General features: G+C 40.8%; 1 protein-coding gene and 1 long non-coding RNA gene across 2 annotated transcripts in view; both read right to left on the reverse strand.

Moving 5' to 3' along the window:
- SLC2A13 (solute carrier family 2 member 13) overlaps positions 1-21,710 on the reverse strand; it is a 329,544-nt gene that overhangs the window by 218,684 nt on the left and 89,150 nt on the right. The window contains 1 exon segment of the mRNA XM_038392556.2: positions 4,543-4,751. Within this exon segment, the coding sequence (XP_038248484.1) occupies positions 4,543-4,751 (209 nt within the window).
- On the reverse strand, positions 6,200-18,494 carry LOC122456596. Its single transcript, XR_006275558.1, has 3 exons — positions 18,483-18,494; positions 15,430-15,434; positions 6,200-6,430 (listed from the first exon to the last, which is right to left on the reverse strand). It is a non-coding gene; the product is annotated as an uncharacterized LOC122456596 (long non-coding RNA).

Below are 21,710 nucleotides of genomic sequence, written 5' to 3' on the forward strand. Positions count from 1 at the left end.
AAATGCACAAAGCCTTGGAAACAAGCAGGGAGAACTGGAGGTCCTGGTGATGTCAAGGAATTATGACGTGATTGGAATAACAGAGACTTGGTGGGATAACTCACATGACTGGAGTACAGTCATGGATGGTTATAAACTGTTCAGGAAGGACAGGCAGGGCAGAAAAGGTGGGGGAGTAGCACTGTATGTAAGGGAGCAGTATGACTGCTCAGAGCTCCGGTACGAAACTGTGGAAAAACCTGAGTGTCTCTGGATTAAGTTTAGAAGTGTGCAACAAGAGTGATGTCATGGTGGGAGTCTGCTATAGACCACCGGACCAGGGGGATGAGGTGGATGAGGCTTTCTTCCGGCAACTCACGGAAGCTACTAGATCGCATGCCCTGATTCTCATGGGTGACTTTAATTTTCCTGATATCTGCTGGGAGAGCAATACAGCGGTGCATAGACAATCCAGGAAGTTTTTGGAAAGCGTAGGGGACAATTTCCTGGTGCAAGTGCTAGGGGAGCCAACTAGGGGGAGCGCTTTTCTTGACCTGCTGCTCACAAACCGGGTAGAATTAGTGGGGGAAGCAAAAGTGGATGGGAATCTGGGAGGCAGTGACCATGAGTTGGTTGAGTTCAGGATCCTGACGCAGGGAAGAAAGGTAAGCAGCAGGATACGGACCCTGGACTTCAGGAAAGCAGACTTTGACTCCCTCAGGGAACAGATGGCCAGGATCCCCTTGGGACTAACATGAAAGGGAAGGGAGTCCAGGAGAGCTGGCTGTATTTCAAGGAATCCCTGTTGAGGTTACAGGGACAAACCATCCCGATGAGTCGAAAGAATAGTAAATATGGCAGGCGACCAGCTTGGCTTAATGGTGAAATCCTAGCGGATCTTAAACATAAAAAAGAAGCTTACAAGAAGTGGAAGCTTGGACATATGACCAGGGAAGAGTATAAAAATATTGCTCGGGCATGTAGGAAAGATATCAGGAGGGCCAAATCGCACCTGGAGCTGCAGCTAGCAAGAGATGTCAAGAGTAACAAGAAGGGTTTCTTCAGGTATGTTGGCAACAGAAGAAAGCCAAGGAAAGTGTGGGCCCCTTACTGAATGAGGGAGGCAAGCTAGTGACAGAGGATGTGGAAAAAGCTAATGTACTCAATGCTTTTTTGCCTCTGTTTTCACTAGCAAGGTCAGCTCCCAGACTGCTGTGCTGGGCATCACAAAATGGGGAAGAGATGGCCAGCCCTCTGTAGAGATAGAGGTGGTTAGGGACTATTTAGAAAAGCTGGACGTGCACAAGTCCATGGGGCCGGACGAATTGCATCCGAGAGTGCTGAGGGAATTGGCGGCTGTGATTGCAGAGCCCTTGGCCATTATCTTTGAAAACTCGTGGCGAACGGGGGAAGTCCCGGATGACTGGAAAAAGGCTAATGTAGTGCCCATCTTTAAAAAAGGGAAGAAGGAGGATCCTGGGAACTACAGGCCGGTCAGCCTCACCTCAGTCCCTGGAAAAATCATGGAGCAGGTCCTCAAAGAATCAATCCTGAAGCACTTAGAGGAGAGGAAAGTGATCAGGAACAGTCAGCATGGATTCACCAAGGGAAGGTCATGCCTGACTAATCTAATCGCCTTTTATGATGAGATTACTGGTTCTGTGGATGAAGGGAAAGCAGTGGATGTATTGTTTCTTGACTTTAGCAAAGCTTTTGACACGGTCTCCCACAGCATTCTTGTCAGCAAGTTAAGGAAGTATGGGCTGGATGAATGCACTATAAGGTGGGTAGAAAGCTGGCTAGATTGTCGGGCTCAACGGGTAGTGATCAATGGCTCCATGTCTAGTTGGCAGCCGGTGTCAAGTGGAGTGCCCCAGGGGTCGGTCCTGGGGCCCGTTTTGTTCAATATCTTCATAAATGATCTGGAGGATGGTGTGGATTGCACTCTCAGCAAATTTGCGGATGATACTAAACTGGGAGGAGATACGCTGGAGGGGAGGGATAGGATACAGAAGGACCTAGACAAATTGGAAGATTGGGCCAAAAAATCTAATGAGGTTCAATAAGGATAAGTGCAGGGTCCTGCACTTAGGATGGAAGAATCCAATGCACCGCTACAGACTAGGGACCGAATGGCTCGCAGCAGTTCTGCGGAAAAGGACCTAGGGGTGACAGTGGACGAGAAGCTGGATATGAGTCAGCAGTGTGCCCTTGTTGCCAAGAAGGCCAATGGCATTTTGGGATGTATAAGTAGGGGCATAGCGAGCAGATCGAGGGACGTGATCGTTCCCCTCTATTCGACACTGGTGAGGCCTCATCTGGAGTACTGTGTCCAGTTTTGGGCCCCACACTACAAGAAGGATGTGGATAAATTGGAAAGAGTACAGCGAAGGGCAACAAAAATGATTAGGGGTCTAGAGCACATGACTTATGAGGAGAGGCTGAGGGAGCTGGGATTGTTTAGTCTGCAGAAGAGAAGAATGAGGGGGGATTTGATAGCTGCTTTCAACTACCTGAAAGGGGGTTTCAAAGAGATGGCTCTAGACTGTTCTCAATGGTAGCAGATGACAGAACGAGGAGTAATGGTCTGAAGTTGCAATGGGGGAGGTTTAGATTGGATATTAGGAAAAACTTTTTCACTAAGAGGGTGGTGAAACACTGGAATGCGTTACCTAGGGAGGTGGTAGAATCTCCTTCCTTAGAGGTTTTTAAGGTCAGGCTTGACAAAGCCCTGGCTAGGATGATTTAACTGGGACTTGGTCCTGCTTTGAGCAGGGGGTTGGACTAGATGACCTTCTGGGGTCCCTTCCAACCCTGATATTCTATGGTTCTATGATTCTATGAAAGAATTTATCTAAAAAAGAGACTACTTTATATGCTAACTTTTTTAAACCAGTAGTTCTCAACCTTTCCCAACTACTGTAACCCGAGCCCTGCCACCCACGTATTAAGCATGTATCTTAGCTTTGTCATGCCCCCTCTGGCATGGAGCCCCTGGCAATTGCCCTGCTTGCCATCCCGTAAAGCTGGCCCTACACTTGTGACAATCCTAAACCTGTCCTGTGACACACACACCCCCGGCCCTCCCACAGCTCCTGACCTACAGGTTGAGAAACACTGATCTAGATGAGTTGATGTACCCCATGGAAGACCTGAGTATCCCAAGGGGTACACGTACCACTGGTTGAGAACCACAGTTTTAAACCATGCACAAAACTACTACAGTTAGAATAGCTTTGAAATGTTTGCTTTGGAGTGTGATTTTCAAAAGTGTGTAAGTCAGCTACCCACATCAAGTACCACTGATTTGACTTGTACTCCCTGAGTTGTACATTTTTGAAAATCCCAACCAAATGCACGTGACTCCCAAAACACTTCAAACTGCTTAACCTGTCGCAGACACCAAACCAACAGCAACAAAGTAATTTGTTAAACAAAGCCACCAACTCTGAGTGGTAGAAGTTGTCTCGTTGGTGATTTCAGAAATAATGATAAACTTTCAAAGGTTGTCTTGTACTTCCTGCTTCCCTACATAATTACTATAGTTATTGTCCCTTAGTTGTCAACTGCAGACAAAGATAGGGGGAAAAAATTAAGTCTTCAACGGAACTGCTCACATGCTTAAAGTTAAATATGCACAAGTATTTGTGGGATCAGATAAGGTGTAAAAGAAATGCAAAGAATTTGAATGACACACCACAGTCTAAAAAAGAACATATATGACCTCAAAAGACTGTTTACTAAAATGTTGATTGATAGTAATGTATATGTCTAGTTCTGTAAGTCTTGCCACAGTTGCTTGCTGAGATTCTTCTCAGCCAAGCCATGCCTCTGGATAACTTCAGGCATTTGTGGGATTAACCCTTTAATCCTTCCATAGCTTCTATTTTGTCCTTTTTCCTACATCCCTATCTTTTTTCCATAAATGATAGAAATAAACATACAAAAGATATATTTAACTTAAGTATAAATCTACTCCTCATGTCCATGTCACAAATAATCTGTATATTGTAAACTATATGCCTTGCTTATTCCTTCTTTAATACATTTCAAGTGACATCGTAAAATCTTAAAACATATAGCTTCATTATTTTCCACACTTAAAAAATAAAATCAGGATAGCATTTACAACAGCATCTTCAGTTTTACAGATTAAATTTATTTAGACTTAAACTACCAATATAATACTTGAAATATTTACAAGATCAGAAAAAAGCAACATATGAAATTACCAAAGTACAATTTCCTGTTATTTGCCTCTTTAGTGACATAGGTAGACAGAGATGCCAAGAAAAGGAGTACCCGTGGCACCTTAGAGACTAACAAATTTATTAGAGCATAAGCTTTCGTGAGCTACAGCTTACTTCATCGGATGCATTTGGTGGAAAAACTTTTTCCACCAAATGCATCCGATGAACTGAGCTGTAGCTCACGAAAGCTTATGCTCTAATAAATTTGTTAGTCTCTAAGGTGCCACGGGTACTCCTTTTCTTTTTGCGAATACAGACTAACACGGCTGCTACTCTGAAACCTGTCAGAGATGCCAAGAAATTTCTAACCTACCTGCTCCAACTTCTTTTTCTTCCTCTTCAATGTTGTTCTTGATACTATCATATTCCTCATCAATTGTTTGGTTGCCACGTATCTGAGACAGAATTCTCCGTGCTTTCTGAGTCTGGCCTTTCTGAATCAGCCAGCGGGGGCTTTCAGGAAGAAACAGGAAGCCAAAAAACTGTATAATTGCTGGAACTGCTGAGAGGCCCAGCATGTACCTAGAAACAAACAAAAAATATCTTTAATTCAAACTTAAAAAATTCTCACATTTGCAAGTACTCCAGCTCCCATTAGCCACTTTCTGAAAACACATCCTGCAGCTTAAATAACCAAATGGGTGAATGTATGCATCACAAAATCAGCTTCCAGGGTTTTCTATCAGAATCAAAAGGAATCTTGAAGAGATTATCGTGCCACTTACATTTAATTTGGGTGTCAAAAAACAGAATATTCACTACAAAGACATAACTTAAATTTCACAGCTCTTGACAAAATAATTACTTTACAACACATCTGCCTTTATGGCTGCACTTCTCAGCACCACCAACAGAAGACTCAACATTTATTATAATTGCCATTTCTACAGGGCAATTCAAGTTGATGGCCCCAAAATTTAACACTCCCCCAAGAAGTTGCCATGCTGTTTTAAAAAAAAAGGAGATGGAGAAAATAGCCTCAAAAACAAATGCTACAACAGTCTTAAAAATACCAAATTCTTCACTGGGAAACCCTTCAGGAAATGGGGAATGGCAGAAGTGCTAAATGACCTTTCTGTTTCAGTTTTCACCAAAAAAGTTTAGCAGTGATTGGACATCTAACATAGTGAATGCCAGTGAAGATGAGGTAGGATTAGAAGCTAAAATAGGGAAAGAACAAGTTAAAAATTACGTAGACAAGTCAGATATCTTCAGGTGCCCAAGGCCTGATGAAATATATCCCAGAATACTCAAGGAGCTGACTAAGGAGATATCTGTGCCATTAGCAATTATCTTTGAAAACTCATGGAAGATGGGAGAGATTCCACAGGACTGGAAAAGGGCAAATATAGTGCCAATCTATAAAAAAAGGGAAATAAGGACAACCTATGGCATTACAGATGAGTCAGCTTAACTTCACTACCCAGAAAGACAATGGGGAAAATCATTATGCAATCAATTTGCAAACATCTAGATGATAGTAAGGTAATAAGTAACAGTAAGCATGGATTTGTCAAGAATAAATCAAGTCAAACCAACCTAATAGCTTTCTTTGTCACGGTAACAAACTTTGTGGATGGGGAGAAGTAATACATGTGATATATCTTGACTTTAGGCTTTTGATACTGTCTAATGAGCATCTCATAAACAACTAGGGAAATACAACTTAGATGGAGCTACTATAAAGTGGGTGCATAACTTATTTTAAAACCATTCCTAGAAAGTAGTTATCAGTGGTTCACAATCAAGCTGGAAGGGCATATCGAATGGGGTTCCACAGGGATCAGTTCTGGGTTCGGTTCTGTTCAATATCTTCATCAGTGATTTAGATAATGGCACAGAGTGTACACATATAAAGTTTGTGGATGATACCAAGCTGGGAAGGGTTGCAAGTGCTTTGGAGGATAAGATTAAAATTCAAAACGATCTGTACAAACTGGCGAAATGGCCTGAAGTAAACAGGCTGAAATTCAATAAGAACAAATGCAAAGTACTCCATTTAGGAAGGAGCAATTAGTTGCACACATACAAAATGGGAAATGACTGCCTAGGAAGGAGCAATGTAGAAAAGTGTCTGGGGGGCATAGTGGATCACAAGATAAATATGAGGCAACAGTGCAACACTATTGCAAAAAAAGCAAATATCATTCTGGAATGTGTTAGCAGAAGTGTTGTGAGACATGAGAAATAATTCTTCCACTCTTACTCAGGCGTCAGTTGCAGTATTGCGTCCAGTTCTGCGATACCACATTTCAGGAAAGATGTGGGTGACAAATTGGAGAAAGTCCAGAGAGATAGCACAAAATGATTAAAGGTCTAGAAACATGACCTGCGATGAGACGACTGAAAAAATTGGGTTTGCTTAGCTGGAAAAAAAAAGATGAGATGGGAATAGAACAGTTTTCAATACATAAAGGTTGCACACGAAGAGGGAGAAAATTAACTTCCTTTAACCTCAGAGATAGAAACAAGAATCGTGGGCTTAAATTGCACAAGGGATTGTTTGGTCAACATTAGGAAAAGCTTTCATACTGTCAGGTAGTTAAGCACTGGAATAAATCACCTAGGGAGGTTGTGGAATCTCCATCACTGGGGATTTTAAGAGCAGGTTAGACAAACGCCTGTCAGGTGTGTCTAGATAATACTTAGTCCTGCCATGAGTGCAGGGACTGGTCTAAATTTTTTCAAGGTCCCTTCCAGTCCTATGATTCTATGCTGGATTACGAACACACATGATAACACAATTTCATTTAACACTATGTAAATCAGGACTAAGTCCACCAAAATCAATGGAATTGAACTAGTATAAAATCAATTGCAGGGTAATCTGGCCCATAATTTCTTCTATTTCTCACCCCCAATGCTTCCATTCTTGTGGACCAGAAGGTGATTTAAGAGGATACTGATCTCTAAAATGCCTGGAAGATAGCATGCTCATCGATTTCAATCCTGATGGCTCACAAGAACGTGTCTGGAGGTAAAAGCCCCACATGTCAGCAATCGCAGTAGCAAGTCTTGGGTTGATAAATAGCCCAGGTAAGGACTTGGGGTATTTACAATATGATTTGTGTGTTGTTGTGAACTTGAGTTTGTCTCTTCAGTGAGAGGAGAGAGGGGAGGAAATGAAAAGAGAAAATTGGTTATAGGGAGAAGGGGAAAATTCGATTTCTGATACTTGAGTCAAAATAGAACCCTCCTCACTCTCCCATAGCCATACTTTTCAGGGCTAAAAGGTAACACACAGTAAAGCTGGTATGAGTCTAAATATACACAGGAGTAAGGATCTGTGGAGTAGACATATTTACAATTTTCTGACTATATGCACAAATGCAATATAGAAAAACTTCATTTTAATTGACATGGGACCCACCCACATAAAAAGGAGTTCATTTCTGACTTTTGGAAGGCAGTTTGCCTCTTAAGTTTGGATTGATCCAGCTCTGGGGTCTTTAAAGTCCATCTCAGAACACACATCATCATCATCATCCATATGCGGAGTCGGAATTTACTCTTCCATTTACAATACGCTGGCTGATCTAACATTCTGTGATCATCTCCAGGGTTATCATGGTTGGGAGAACTAGCTAGGCTGCCAATGCTGGAACCCAGTAATGATTAACAACTTGATGTCATATCTTGCCCTAGCTACTCAGGGCATTTAGAACAGAAGACAAAAGTAAACTGACAGTTCAGAGTTCTAGCGTTCTGATCTATGTGCTTGCTTATTTCTTCTGTTTTATTTCTTCAAAAATAAAATGACATATGAGCAATAATAAATAATGTATTTGCAAACACAAATATGTTGGTATTTCAATTTTACTGTTTTGAAAACTATTACATATTTCTAGCACATTGCACTGAAGAATAATAGACTATAAATGATCCAATCATACACGTCTAGAAACAGATATTTGCCTCAGCTGTAAAGTGAGTTTTTTCACACTGAATCCAGAAAATTCTATTATATTCAAACCTACAGCAGATTTCCACTTATGTATAACTAATTTTTACAATTATGCTCATAACAAAGTATTTCTGCACATATTTTTGTTCAGAATATACTCCAAAGCATCCCCATGTGTATGAAGTTTATATAGTTTTCTGGCTTTTCAGCATGGTAATGAAAAAGAACAAAGTAACACCTATTTAGCTCACAAAAAGGTCTTTCACTTAAAATGTCACAGTAGGTCAGGAAAAGGCAGAAGTCCTCCAGTTTCAAGACCTATCTCAAAAACTCAAAGAATAAAAATGTCCTTCAGCTTTTCTAGCCAAAGTTTGATTTGTTTAGAAATTATGGATATTAAAAAAAAACATCCAGGTAAGTAACAGCATAATTTAAGTAATTTGTTTTTTAAATTCATCTTTTTACTGTACGTGAAAATGCCACATTCACCAAGCATTGGAGAAACCTGAAGATATCTGGATATTTTATTTCAAATGGTCCTGGAACCACTCTAAATGCACCTAATATCTTGTTCACTTAATTAGTTATCTTGACTGTACTAGCTGCAAACATACCCCTAGAGATTCTTTATAGCGCAAAATTTAGTGTACAAACATCCTCACACCCTGAAATGACTCCATGAACTAACAGTGGTTATTTTAACTAGACCTGAAAAACGAATGTTTTTCTGTCTCAAGGTGCATGCTTCGAGACAGAGGGCAGGAGCAACAAAATCTCATTCCTGGATATTTTACGAAGTACAGTATAAAGAAATGACCAATGAGTGCGGAGGAGGGATCATTCAAACATTAGAGGAATTTAATTTCAGGCTTGCTACCCAAATTAATTTAGTGATAAGCCAAAACATGGCTAGAATTAAAACGGAAGCAATATAAAGGCAATCGAAAAATTGTATTAATGGGTTTAATGAAGATGGTAACAGAAGGGCAAAGAGGCAGAGAATGGAAGGGGGGGGATGAAGGAGTACCTAGTAGCTAAGGTGAAGGAGGACAGGGTGGCTATTCTGAACAGTGCGCATCCACCCCAGTCTTTCATATCAACCTGTGGGTCACAGATTTAATCCTCTGGCTACTAACTTGTATCTTGACTTTAGCAAAGCTTTTGATACGGTCTCCCACAGTATTCTTGCCAGCAAGTTAAAGAAGTATGGGCTGGATGAATGGACTATAAGGTGGACAGAAAGCTGGCTAGATCGTCGGGCTCAACGGGTAGTGATCAGTGGCTCAGTGTCTAGTTGGCAGCCGGTATGAAGTGGAGTGCCCCAGGGGTCTGTCCTGGGGCCAGTTTTGTTCAATATCTTCATTAATGATCTGGATGATGGGATGGATTGCACCCTCAGCAAGTTTGCGGATGGCAGTAAGCTGCGGGGAGAAGTAGATACGCTGAAAGGTAGGGACAGGGCCCAGAGTGACCTAGACAAATTAAAGGATTGGGCTAAAAGGAATCTGATGAGGTTCAGCAAGGACAAGTGCAGAGTCCTGCACTTAGGACAGAAGAATCCCATGCACTGCTACAGACTGAGGATCAACTGGGTAAGCAGCAGTTCTGCAGAAAAGGATCTGGGGATTACAGTGGACGAGAGAGCTGGACATGAGTCAACAGTGTGCCCTTGTTGCCAAGAAGGCTAATGGCATACTGGGTTGCATTAGGAGGAGCATTGCCAGCAGATCGAGGGAAGTGATTATTCCCCTCTATTCAGCACTAGAGTATTGCATCCAGTTTTGGGCCCCCTCACTACAGAAAGGATGTGGACAAACTGGAGAGACTCCAGCAGAGGGCAATGAAAATGATTGGGGGGCTGGGGCACATGACTTATGAGGGAAGTCTGAGGGAACTGGTCTTATTTCGTCTGCCGAAGAAGAGTGTAGGGGGATTTGATAGCAGCCTTCAACTACCTGAAGGGGGTTCCAAAGAAGATGGAGCAGGGCTGTTCTCAGTGGTGGCAGATGACAGAACAAGGAGCAATGGTCTCAAGTTGCAGTGTGGGAGGTCAAGGTTGGATATTAGGAAATACTATTTCACTAGGAGGGTGGTGAAGCACTGGAATGGGTTAACCTAAGGAAATGGTGGAATCTCCATCCTTAGAGGTTTTTAAGGCCCAGCTTGACAAAGCTCTGGCTGGGATGATTTAGTTGGGGTTGGTCCAGTTTTGAGCAGGGGGTTGGACTAGATGAACCTCCTGAGGTCCTTTCCATCTCTAATCTTCTATGATTCTGTGAACTGTCAGGTAAAAATTCCAAACCTTATTTGTGAGTAGATTAGCACTGCAGGAAAGAGATGTTGAAAGAATAAGTAAAGACACTCAGGAAACAATATCCCTCACCTATTATAAAAAGAAATCAGACACTACAAAGAGAAAGTAAATCAAGAGGAGAAAGCTGTAGAAGACAAGCTCATGAGCAGCATTTGACCAACATATCTGACAAATGTCACCAGTACTCACTAAGTAATACGTCAATTAGCCATGTGGCTATCACACACTATTCATTAATATATTTATTCTATGAACACCAGTAAACTTCATCAAATGATATACTCAACATATGGTTCTTCTACAATTTGTCCATCTCTAATAATAAGTTGATGTTTTAAAGAGTGGACTAAATATTTACATTTACATACAATACAAACGTTTATTTCCTTTTAAATCAAGGAGTGTGACAGTACAGCTGACTTTCAACCTGTCTACGAGGTTTAGTCCTCTAGATTATAGACAACAGGTATATTTCCTGTTTTGTCTGTGATAAAGTGCTTTATCAATATAATAATATGTCTGAGGCTATGTTTATAGTCACAATGGAGTATGGAGAGGAAGCCAAGAGGAAAATACCTGAAGAGCCAAGAGTACAGTAACTCCTCACTTAATGTTGTAGTTAAGTTCCTGAAAAATGAGACTAAGTGAAACAATGTTAAGCAAATCCAATTTCCCCATAGATGAATGTAAATTGGGGGGGGGGGGGGGTTAGGTTCCAGGGAAATTTTTTTTGCAGACAGACAGTACTACTATAGTTGGGGGGTACCCCCCCCTTACCCCACACAGGCACAGCCCCTGGCACTTGAGACAATGAGGCAGGCAGGGAGACTGAAGTGCTGTAGGCTAGCAGAATCACATTGCGCAGCAGCAGCGGCAGCTTCCCCTATTCGCAAGCACCGGGTGGGGGGCTCAACCCTCGACCCGCCCACAACCCCCTTCCCCCAACCCCCACCTTAACCTACCTCTGTTTCCTTCCGCTCCCTCCCCCCGTCCCCCCTTTCTCTCTGCATGCCATGTCCTCGACCCTCCCCCCTGCTCCCCCCCGCTCCATTGCGTGTGGCAGGGGGCTTGTGGCATTCAGGAGGGAGGGAGGAGGACGAGGACACGGCACGCAGGCTCCCCCTCCCCGCCTGAACGCCACAAGCCAGCTGATTGCCACAGGCAGGAGGTGGGGGGGGAAAAAAGAGCGCCGCATCCTGCTCCTCCCCCTTCCCTCCCCCGTGGCAATCAGCTGGCTGTGATTTCAGAGGGCAGGAGGGTGGGGAGCGGAGGAAGGACTCGGTGCACAGCCTCTCCACTCCCTCCCTGCCTCTGCCAGCGGCAATCAGCTGGTTTGCGCTTTCGGGAAGCAGGGGAGGGAGGGGGAGCCTGGGCACTGAGTCCTCGCTCCTCCCCTCTCCCTCCTGAACGCCACAAGCCAGCTGATTGCCGTGGGCAGGAGGTGGGGGGAGCCACTGATCTGCAGGGTCTGCCGGCGGGCGGGAGGCGCTGTGGGGGGGGGGTAGGGGAGCTGATGGGGGGCTGCCAGCTTGTGAACAAAGCAGGCAGCCAAACAACGTTATAGCGAAGCATTGCACAACTTTAAATGAAGCATGTTCTGTAATTGAGCAGGGACGTAAGATCGAAACAACGTTAAGCGAGAGGACATTAAGTGGGGAGTTACTGTATAAATCTAATGCAAGTTGACTAGTTGCCTGGTCTGGAAATGGGAATAACTTTCCATCTAGATTTGGTATATTACAGTCTAGCATAGGTCCTAATGTCACTCCAGCAATTTTTAAAATGTACATCTAGTGAGCTAGCATTCAGAAATCTAATATATTTCTTTCCTATGGAGAGTATAAGACTTTGAATTTGAAGCCAAATGCCTAACAGAAGTGAAAAAAATCAAGCATGAAATTTAATATATTTTCTGTAACATTCCTCCTCCTCAGAGACATCACTATAACATTACTGAATTGGCACTTAGAGTATATAAACATGACAGGAGAATCATGCTGACTTCCTTTGTTTTGCTCTGTTTTGCTTGTAATTTAATATCCAGTATTTGCAAGAACAAGTAGAGTTTAAAGAAGGGTGTTTACCATTTTCATTGGCATTAGCAGGTTAAAGAATATTTAGACAAAGTAGATGTATTCATGTCAAGAGGAAAATTCACCCTAGGATACTTGAGGAACTAGATGAAGCAATCTTGGAACCATTAGCAATTATCGTTGAGAACTAGTGGAGGATGGGTGAAGTCCCAGAGGACTGGAGAAGAGCAAACATAGTATCTTATCTTTAAAATGGGGAGCAAAGAGGACTGGGGAATTCTAGACCAATCAGCCTAACTTCGAAATCTTGAAAGTTACTGGAACAAATTACTGTAAGCATCTTGAAGATAATAGGGTTATAAGGAATAGCCAGCACAAGGATAGTTAAGCACTAGAACAGGCTTCCAAACGGAGATCATTGGAGGTTTCTAAGAACAAGTTAGACAAACACCTGTCAGGGATCGTCTAGGTATACTAGGTCCTACCTCAGCAGGGGACTGGACTAGATGACCTCTCAAAGTCCCTTCTAGCTCTACATTTCTATGATTAGGTAAGTGCCTAGAAAGTCCAATCAAAGGTCAGGGCCCCACTGTTTTTAAGTATTGTATAAATAAATAAAGACAGTCCCTGCTCCTGAGAGCCCAGGGTCTCATTTTCATACAGAAAAAACAGGTGGATGAGAAAGAAGAGGGTATGAGATAACAATAAAACCAACTAAACTTTGTCATAAAAGCATACATCTTTGTGGATGCTACTGCAATAATAATAATAAAGATAAAGATATCAACTCTTGGGCCTTGTTTTGCTTCTTTATGCCAGTGTAAAGAGGCAACATGCATTCAGTTATACCAGTATAAAGGTGCTTATACCATTACAGAAAGTCTAATTTGGCAAAGCAAAATAAGCTATTTGGTATAGCTGCATCTACACCAAGGCTTTCACAGGCTTACCTATGTTTGCAAAAAAATCATACCTCTTACTACATAGTTATACTAGTAAACTTAAGTGATGTCTGAACATACAAGTGAGCACTGTGCCAAACATACCCTAGAGCTATTGGTCACCAACCTAAATAGACCCACAAGCATCAAATTATTTATCAAGTAAGGCAGCTATTGTTTACTTCTACCTACTGATGGATCTCGATCAGATTCCTACTCTTATCTTTTCAATACTGTTAATGTACTATAATCTTTATATTGTCATATTTTTTCTCTAAGTAATACAAATAATTAAAATATTTTGAAGTATCAAAGGGTTGATTAGCAATACTGGGCAAATGTGAAAAAAATCATTTTGGATCAAACTGAAAACAAAACTTTTTGAAATATTTTGGCAAACTGAAACGTTGAGGGAAAAAAAAACAACCTTTGGTCAAATAAAATGTTTTATTTGAGGCAAAACCAAATGCTTCATTTTGACTATTTATTAAAATTTTTTTTAATTTTTAAAAATAAAATTTGAGAAAATTTTGAAGTGAAGTCATTTCAACTAAAATATTTTTTTATTTCATTTAGAAAATGTCACAACAAAACATTTTGATTTTTTTTCTGAATTTTTGGGGTTTTTGTTTTGTTTTTTGGCAAAAAAATGATTTGGCAAAATAGACACAAATTCACAAAATGTTTTGGGATCGCTGAATCTATGTTTTCTTCTACCACAAAAAAAGTTTTAGTCAAAATTTTTCACCCAGCTGTATGAGCTAGGTTCTGGACTCCCAGGTGCGGAGATGTCAGAAGAAGTTTGTCAGGTTCTTCAAGTTTGTCAATTGCTCCAGAACGGGATATGTGTGCACAAGAACAGTGGAATAAAGAAAAAACACTGCCTACTGTAATAACTTTAAATATATCAGAAATTGGGTGTAGAGAATGAGGGAGAGAACTATTATTTTTCTGAATATTAGCTGTACCTCATTTTACTTGCTTGATAGTATTCTGTCTGACTGCCTGGAGTTAAACTAAAAGAGGCTGTTGGGAGGGTTGGGGGAAGAAACAAGAAACAAAGTGACAGTGATAAGGCCTATCCAAGAAAAATACCAAGGGTCCTTAAGAGAACAATGGGTGACGTATTCATTGGGAAATGCCTACCAGCCTGTCTCCAGCCAGATTAGCAGTCCTATTTTCCCAAGCCCAGAGTCTAAAATCAAAGGAATGCTACGGCCAGGTCTGCACTACAAACTTCTACTGGCACAGCTACTTAGATCAGGGCTGTGGTTTGTAATGGACATAGCTATGCTAACAAAAGGCCATAGGGTAGATGCAGTTGTACTGGCAGAACTTCTCTAATATTATAAACTGCATCCACACTAGAAGCACCTTGACTGTATAGTATACCAGTGAGGCTATACCAGCAAAATGCTCCTAGTGTAGCTCCTCCGCCATTAAAAACCTCTGCCTTCAGACTAAGGCTTTGTATATGTTACACAATTTTGTTGACAAAAGGAAGGCAGTCTGTCTCTCCCAGCCCAGAAATGGAGGTAATTGGGCTAAGGGGAACTTACCAGAAGTGGCAATGAAAGATTAAGGTTTAGGGAATATCCGAGGTGTGCAGCCTTTTGGTTGTTTTAACCCTCTCTCTGCTTGCTACATACCTTTTGATGTGTAAACAAGAAGCTTGTTTTGGCATTCTCCAGTCCTCTGGGACTTCGGCCATTCTCCATGAGTTTTCAAAGATAATCGCTAAAGGTTCCGAGATTGCTTCAGCTACTTCCTTAGGTATCCGACAGTGAATTTCATCGAGCCATGCCAACTTAAATACATCTAAATATTCTTTAACCTGTTCTTTACCCAATTTTTGGCTTGCATTCCTTCCCCTTGTTGTTAATATTAATAGTGTTCAGTATCTGGTCACAATTTACCTTTTAGTGAAGACAGAAGCAAAACAGGCATTAAACTCCTCAGCCTTCTTGATGCCATTAGTTATTAGCTCCCTTCCTGCTAAGCAGAGGACCTACGCTTTCCTTCATGTTTCTTTTACTCCTAATGTATTTATAGAACCTCTTTTTATTGCCTTTTACATCCCTTGGTAGATGTAACTCATTTTGTGACCTAACCTTTCTGATTCGGTCCCTACCTGTTTGTACTATTCCTTTGGTTTCCATCTTTTTAGGATAATAGACATATATATAAGATGTACAATGTGCTCTCCCTACACATAGGAAGACAGTCCCTGCTCTGAAAACCATCGTTTAAAAAAAACAGTTGAGGAGTTATCTGCTTTCCCCTACTAGTTCCTAACTAAACAGTGGGAAATGCATGTTGGAGACTGAGGACATTTCCTACCAGAAGGGTGGAAAGGTACACTGAAATTCCCTTCTGATGAAACCCCAGACTGCCTTAACTCCTAGTAGCCAGAAAATGCTTGTGATGCCTGGACTAGTGATCTCTGTCTGTCCAAGCCAAGTCCATTTAAGGGGACCCAATCCCAGGTGTTAGGTAAATAACTGTTTGGCTCACAGTTAATATAGTTTTGGCACAAATACTAGTAAGGTAAATGTTTTTATAACAAAACAAGCATTTAGAATCTGCCCAGATATTTAAAAGGGAACTAATGGCAGAACATGAAACATCATGAACGTTATTTTATCTTTACTTCTGTTTAATACATTTGCAGAAGAAAATTGAAAGCAGGTAACTGACACATGAAATAAACTGGAACGGTAATTTAAATAAGGTCACTGTTCTGAGTTACATGCAACTGTACTTTGTTCTTCTGCCTGTTTGACTTAAAATTAAAAACAAAATCTCCCCAAACTGTAAAAGCTAATTCTTTAGATACTGACAGAGGTTTTCCAAACATGCCAATTCATTTATTTGCTGTGAATTGTAAGCTATGTAAAAAGTTTAATTTAGTTGCATAATTATATAAAATACAGTCCACATAAGAAGGTCTTTCATGCTTGTCAGACATACATCCTCAGAGCATAATAAAGCCCTTCACATTTGCTGTTCATTTGTAGCTTTTATTTTTTCCTCAAATAAGCAGTTAACTCTTAATTTAATCTTAAATAGAGCACAGGATCTGGCCCAAGATCCTATAATTATGTCACATAATTATGTCACAAAGGTCACACAACTTCAGTCCCAGGTCAGCAGGGCTGGAGCTGTTGGCTGATGCGGGGCCCCCGCAGCTCCCAACCCCTGTGAGCAGCACTTACTGGACCTTCCCTCCCCTCCCCTCCCCTCCTGCAGCAGGGCTCAGGCTTTCGTCCTCCTGTCAGCCCCATTTTTCTAACAGTTATTTTTAGTAAAATCAGGGACAGGTCCATGGTTTCCATGAATTTTTGTTTATTGCTCGTGACAAAATCTTAACTATAACTTACTTGCTCAGTAATAGAGACCAAAATGCAATTAAATTCAACATCCTTGTGGGGGGGGGGGGGACCAAAAAACCCGACCACTGTAGCATTTAACTTCGGAAAGGGGAACTACACAAGAATGAGGAAGCTAGAAAAGTGGAAATTTAATGGAACAGTCACAAGACTGACATGCCTGCGAGCTCATGGAAAGGTTTTAAAAACTTCATAATAGAGGCTCAAACTATATTTATATCCCAAATTTAAAAAAAAACAGCAAAGACACCAAAAAATAGCCACCGTGGCTAAACAGAGTAAAAAAGGAGGTTAGAGACAAAAAGACATCCTTTACAAACTGGAAGTCAAATCTTACTGAGGAACATAGGAAGGAGTATAAACTCTAGCAAGTCAAATGTAAAAGTATAATTCAGCAGCCAAAAAAGAATTTGAAGAGCAACTAGCAAAAAAACCCACAAAAACTAACAACGAAAAATGTTTTTAAGTACATCAGAAGCAAGAACGCTGGCAAACAATCAGGACGATCAAGGTTCCAAAGAAGCACTTAAGGAAGAGATGGCTGTTGCAGAGAAGCTACAGGTTTCAGAGTAGCAGCTGTGTTAATCTGTATTCGCAAAAAAGAAAAGGAGTACTTGTGGCACCTTAGAGACTAACAAATTTATTTGAGCATAAGCTTTCGTGAGCTACAGCTCACTTCATCGGATGCACTCGATGAAGTGAGCTGTAGCTCACGAAAGCTTATGCTCAAATAAATTTGCTAGAGAAGCTACAGGAATTCTTTGCACCACTCTTCACTGAATAAGCTATGAGGGAGATTCCCACACCTCTGAGCCATTGTTTTTAGTAACAAATCTACGAAAACATCCCAGACTGAGGTGTCAATAGGAAAGGAGTACTTGTGGCACCTTAGAGACTAACAAATTTATTAGAGCATAAGCTTTCGTGAGCTACAGCATCCGATGAAGTGAGCTGTAGCTCACGAAAGCTTATGCTCTAATAAATTTGTTAGTCTCTAAGGTGCCACAAGTACTCCTTTTCTTTTTGCGAATACAGACTAACACGGCTGCTACTCTGAGGTGTCAATAGTGGAGGTTTTGGAACAAATTGATAAATTAAACAATAAGTCTCCAGAACCAGATAGTATTTACCTAAGAGTTCTGAAAGAATTCAGATATGAAATTGCAGATCTACTAACTGGTGGAGCCTATCGCTTAAATCAGCCTCTGTACCAGATGACTGGAGGATAGGTAATGTGAAGGCTCCAAAGGTAATCCTGGCAATTACAGGCTGGTAAGCCTAACGTCAGTCCCAGGCAAATTGTTTGAAACTAAAGTAAAGAACAGAATGATCAGACACATAGATGAACACCATATGTTGAGGAAGAATCAACATGGTTTTTGTAAAGGGAAAACATGCTTCACCAATCTGTTACAATTCTTTGAGGCAGTCAACAAGCATGTGGACAAGGGTGATCCAGCTGATCTAGTGTACTAGTACTTTCAGAAAGCCTTGGCGAGGTCCCTCACCAAAGGATCTTAAGCAAACTACGCACTCATGAGTTCAGAGGGAAGATCCTCTCATGGATCTGTAACTGGTTAAAAGATAAGACACAGAGGGCAGGAATAAATGGTCATTTTTTACAGTGGACTGGGGTAAATAGCGGGGTTCCCTCAAGGAAATGTACTGGGACCCATGCTGTTTAAAGTATTCATAAATGATCGGTAAAAGAGGATGAACAGTAAGGTGCCAAATTTGCAGAGGATACAGAATTACTCAAGATAGTTAAGTCCAAAGCAGACTGCAAAGGGATCTCATCCTGGGTGACTGTGCAGCAAAATGGAAAAAGTAATTCAAGTTGACAAGTACAAAGTAATGCACATTGAAAAATATATACATATACAGCTATACATATAAAAATAATAGGGTCTAAATTAGCTGTTACCATGCAAGAATGAGATCTTGGGAGTCATCATGGATAGTTCTCTGAAAACATCTGTTCAATGTACGGCAGCAGTCAAAAAAAGCTAATAATGTTAGGAACCATTAGGAAAGGGATAGATAATAAGACACAATATCATAATGCCACTATATTGTACGCCCACACCTTAAATACTACATGCAGTTCTGGTCGCCCTATCTCAGAAAAGATATATTAGAATTGGAAAAGGTACAGAGAAGGGCAGCAAAAGTGATTAGGGATATGGTGCAACTTCCATGTGAGGGGAGATTAAAAGACTAGGGCTGTTTAGCTTGGAAAGGGGACAACTAAGGGGGGATATGATAGAGGTCTTTAAAATTATGAATGGTGTGAAGAAAGTAAGTGTTATTTACCCCTCCATTTAACACAAAAATTAGGGATTTTCCAATGAAATTAATAAGCAACAAGTTTAAAAAAAACATAAGGAAGTTCTTCACACAATGAACAGCCAATCTGTGGAATTCATTGCCAGGGGATGTTGTAAAGGACAAAAGTATAACTGGGTTAAAAAAAAAGAATTAGATACATTCATGGAGGACAGGTTCATCAATGGCTATTTATTCCTGGGGGAATTTTGCATTACTGCGCATGTTCAGAATTCATGGCCCCCGCAGGTTTCTTTGATTACCCGCAGAAAAATGACTTCTGATGGGGAAGCAAAGGGAAGCCATAAGAGCAGTCTTCCGCCCACTCCCTGTCAGTGAAGACAGGTCGGTTTGGGCATCCAGAGCAGCCGGTAGAGATGTAAATTACCACTTAGAGGGGGCTGGGTAGTCATGTGTGTGAGAGAGAGAGAGAGAGAGAGACACTCTGTCCCTTTCACTTGCTATTGCAGCACGCTTGGAGTGGAGGGACAGGGCTTTGGGGTATTTCTGAAGACATAGGTGTGGGGCAGGATCTGTTACCTCAGGCAGATGAGCATTTAGCAGCCTGCCTGCTTAGTGAATTGTTCCCATTGTTCTTAGTGAATTCCCCCAAGAATATAAAACTGCTATAAAAATTTTAAGGCTCCTTTACATTGCCAGAGTGCTGTAAAGGAGCCTTATTGTTAGCACAGTATAGCCTTAAAAATGCTTATGGTGTTTCAGTGATTAGAACTGGTCTAAATTTTTGGACTGAAAAAATTTCCTATCAAAATGTGCTCCATGAACTGATTGCTACTGACCTTTTTGGAGATGGTCAGTAGCCAGTATAAATTGTGAGTTTGAGACCCCAGCCCTCACTTGCTCAGTGTTACATCATAGGCAACTGAAGAGCATATGGCTGCATATATTTGTTGACTAATAACTATAAGTAAAGGGTCAATACTAGCTACATTACTATTAGACAGAGGGGTTTTGGTGATTTCCTCCAATGCTCCTCACTCCCATTCTCCATCCGTTGTATTGTAGTTTAAATACATCCCCAAAATAATTGAAATTAGCTGGATTATATTGCATTACTTTGACTAAAACAAAGGCAGAATTTTGCAGAATTTTAAAATATTGTGTGAAGAATTTTTAATTTTTGGTGCAGAATTTTAAAAAATATTGATGCAGAATTCCCTCAGGGGTAGCTATTAACCAAGATAATTAATAGGATGCAACCCCATGGTTTGGGTCTCCCCAGCCTCTGCCTACCAAAAACTGGGATTGGGATGACAAGGGATGGATCACTTGATAATTGCCCTGTTCTGTTAATTCCCTCTGAAGCATGTGGAACTGACCATTGCTGGAAGACAGAATACAGGACTGGATGGACCATTGGTCTGACACAGTACAGCCATTTTTATGGTCTTAATTATTAAAGGACATTTGGTAAGTTTAGTAAAGGACATTGGGTATTTAAATAACAAAAGTGGCCCATCCTGCAGTCACTTGTCAGACTCTGTCTACACCATTAAGATTAATCAGTGCACATATCCTTCTATTGGTGAGAAATACACTTGTATCCACAAAGTTTGCTATACTTGATGTTTTTCTGGCCATTAATTCAAGCAAACTAGGTAAACTCCTACTGAAGTCAAAGGGAGTCTGACCTAAATAGCAACTGCAGGAGAGGGCCCCAATACTGTATTGAATAGTGCATCAGAGTTTCAATGCCAAATGACTTTTCTTCTGTAAGATTTTTTTTTAAACCAGTGTTATGTCAATGCGGCATACCATTAGTATATCTTGATTTAAAGCCCAATTTAAATAAGATACCCAGCCACATGGCCTAGACACCCAATAGGATGATTTGCTGTGGAGACTGGTTGTACTTGGTTTGCTGGCATTTTGGCCTTACGTTTATTACTCCATGTTTCTACCTTTAAAACTGAGCACATTCCTTTTACACGTAAGCAAGATACACAATTCTAAAAATCTTTGTTTTTCTTGAAAAGTATTTTCCCACCAGCAATTTGAACAGCAGTCTGTAGTAGACTGCAACTGCATTACAATGAAAAAGCTATCAAAACACATTCCCCTTATGATATGGGTGATACTTTGTTTTCATTTGAACTGAAATAACCAATATATTATAAGTACCAAATAGAATTACAAATGACCATATGTAAGGTCTGTGCAAACTGACTTAAGAATACTGTTCTTAGTGAAAACTGCTTATGGTTCATTTGTGACCTTAATTATATGATCCAAAATAAGAACATGTTAAAACTTTTTTAAAAAATCATGTGTTTGAATGTAGCTTAGATGGAGGAATGGAGAGATAGATAGATAAAAATGTAAGAAAAATTTAATTGAGCAAATGGCTTCCTAACCCATCTTTCTTCAGGTTAATAATGAATTCTAACTTCCAAAAATGTATGTACCACTTCTAGATTAATTTTTCCATGGTTCAAACTGCCCAAAGTTTGGTAAACTATTTGTCCAATAAATAAGCAGCAATTTCTCAACAGCACCTAACAGCAAAATATTCATTTTGCAAAAATCCCTCAGGCTGCTTCAAAGAGACCTTTCA

Source organism: Dermochelys coriacea, chromosome 1, assembly GCF_009764565.3.
Source record: "Dermochelys coriacea isolate rDerCor1 chromosome 1, rDerCor1.pri.v4, whole genome shotgun sequence".
In the NCBI taxonomy this organism is placed as follows: Eukaryota; Metazoa; Chordata; order Testudines; family Dermochelyidae; genus Dermochelys; species Dermochelys coriacea.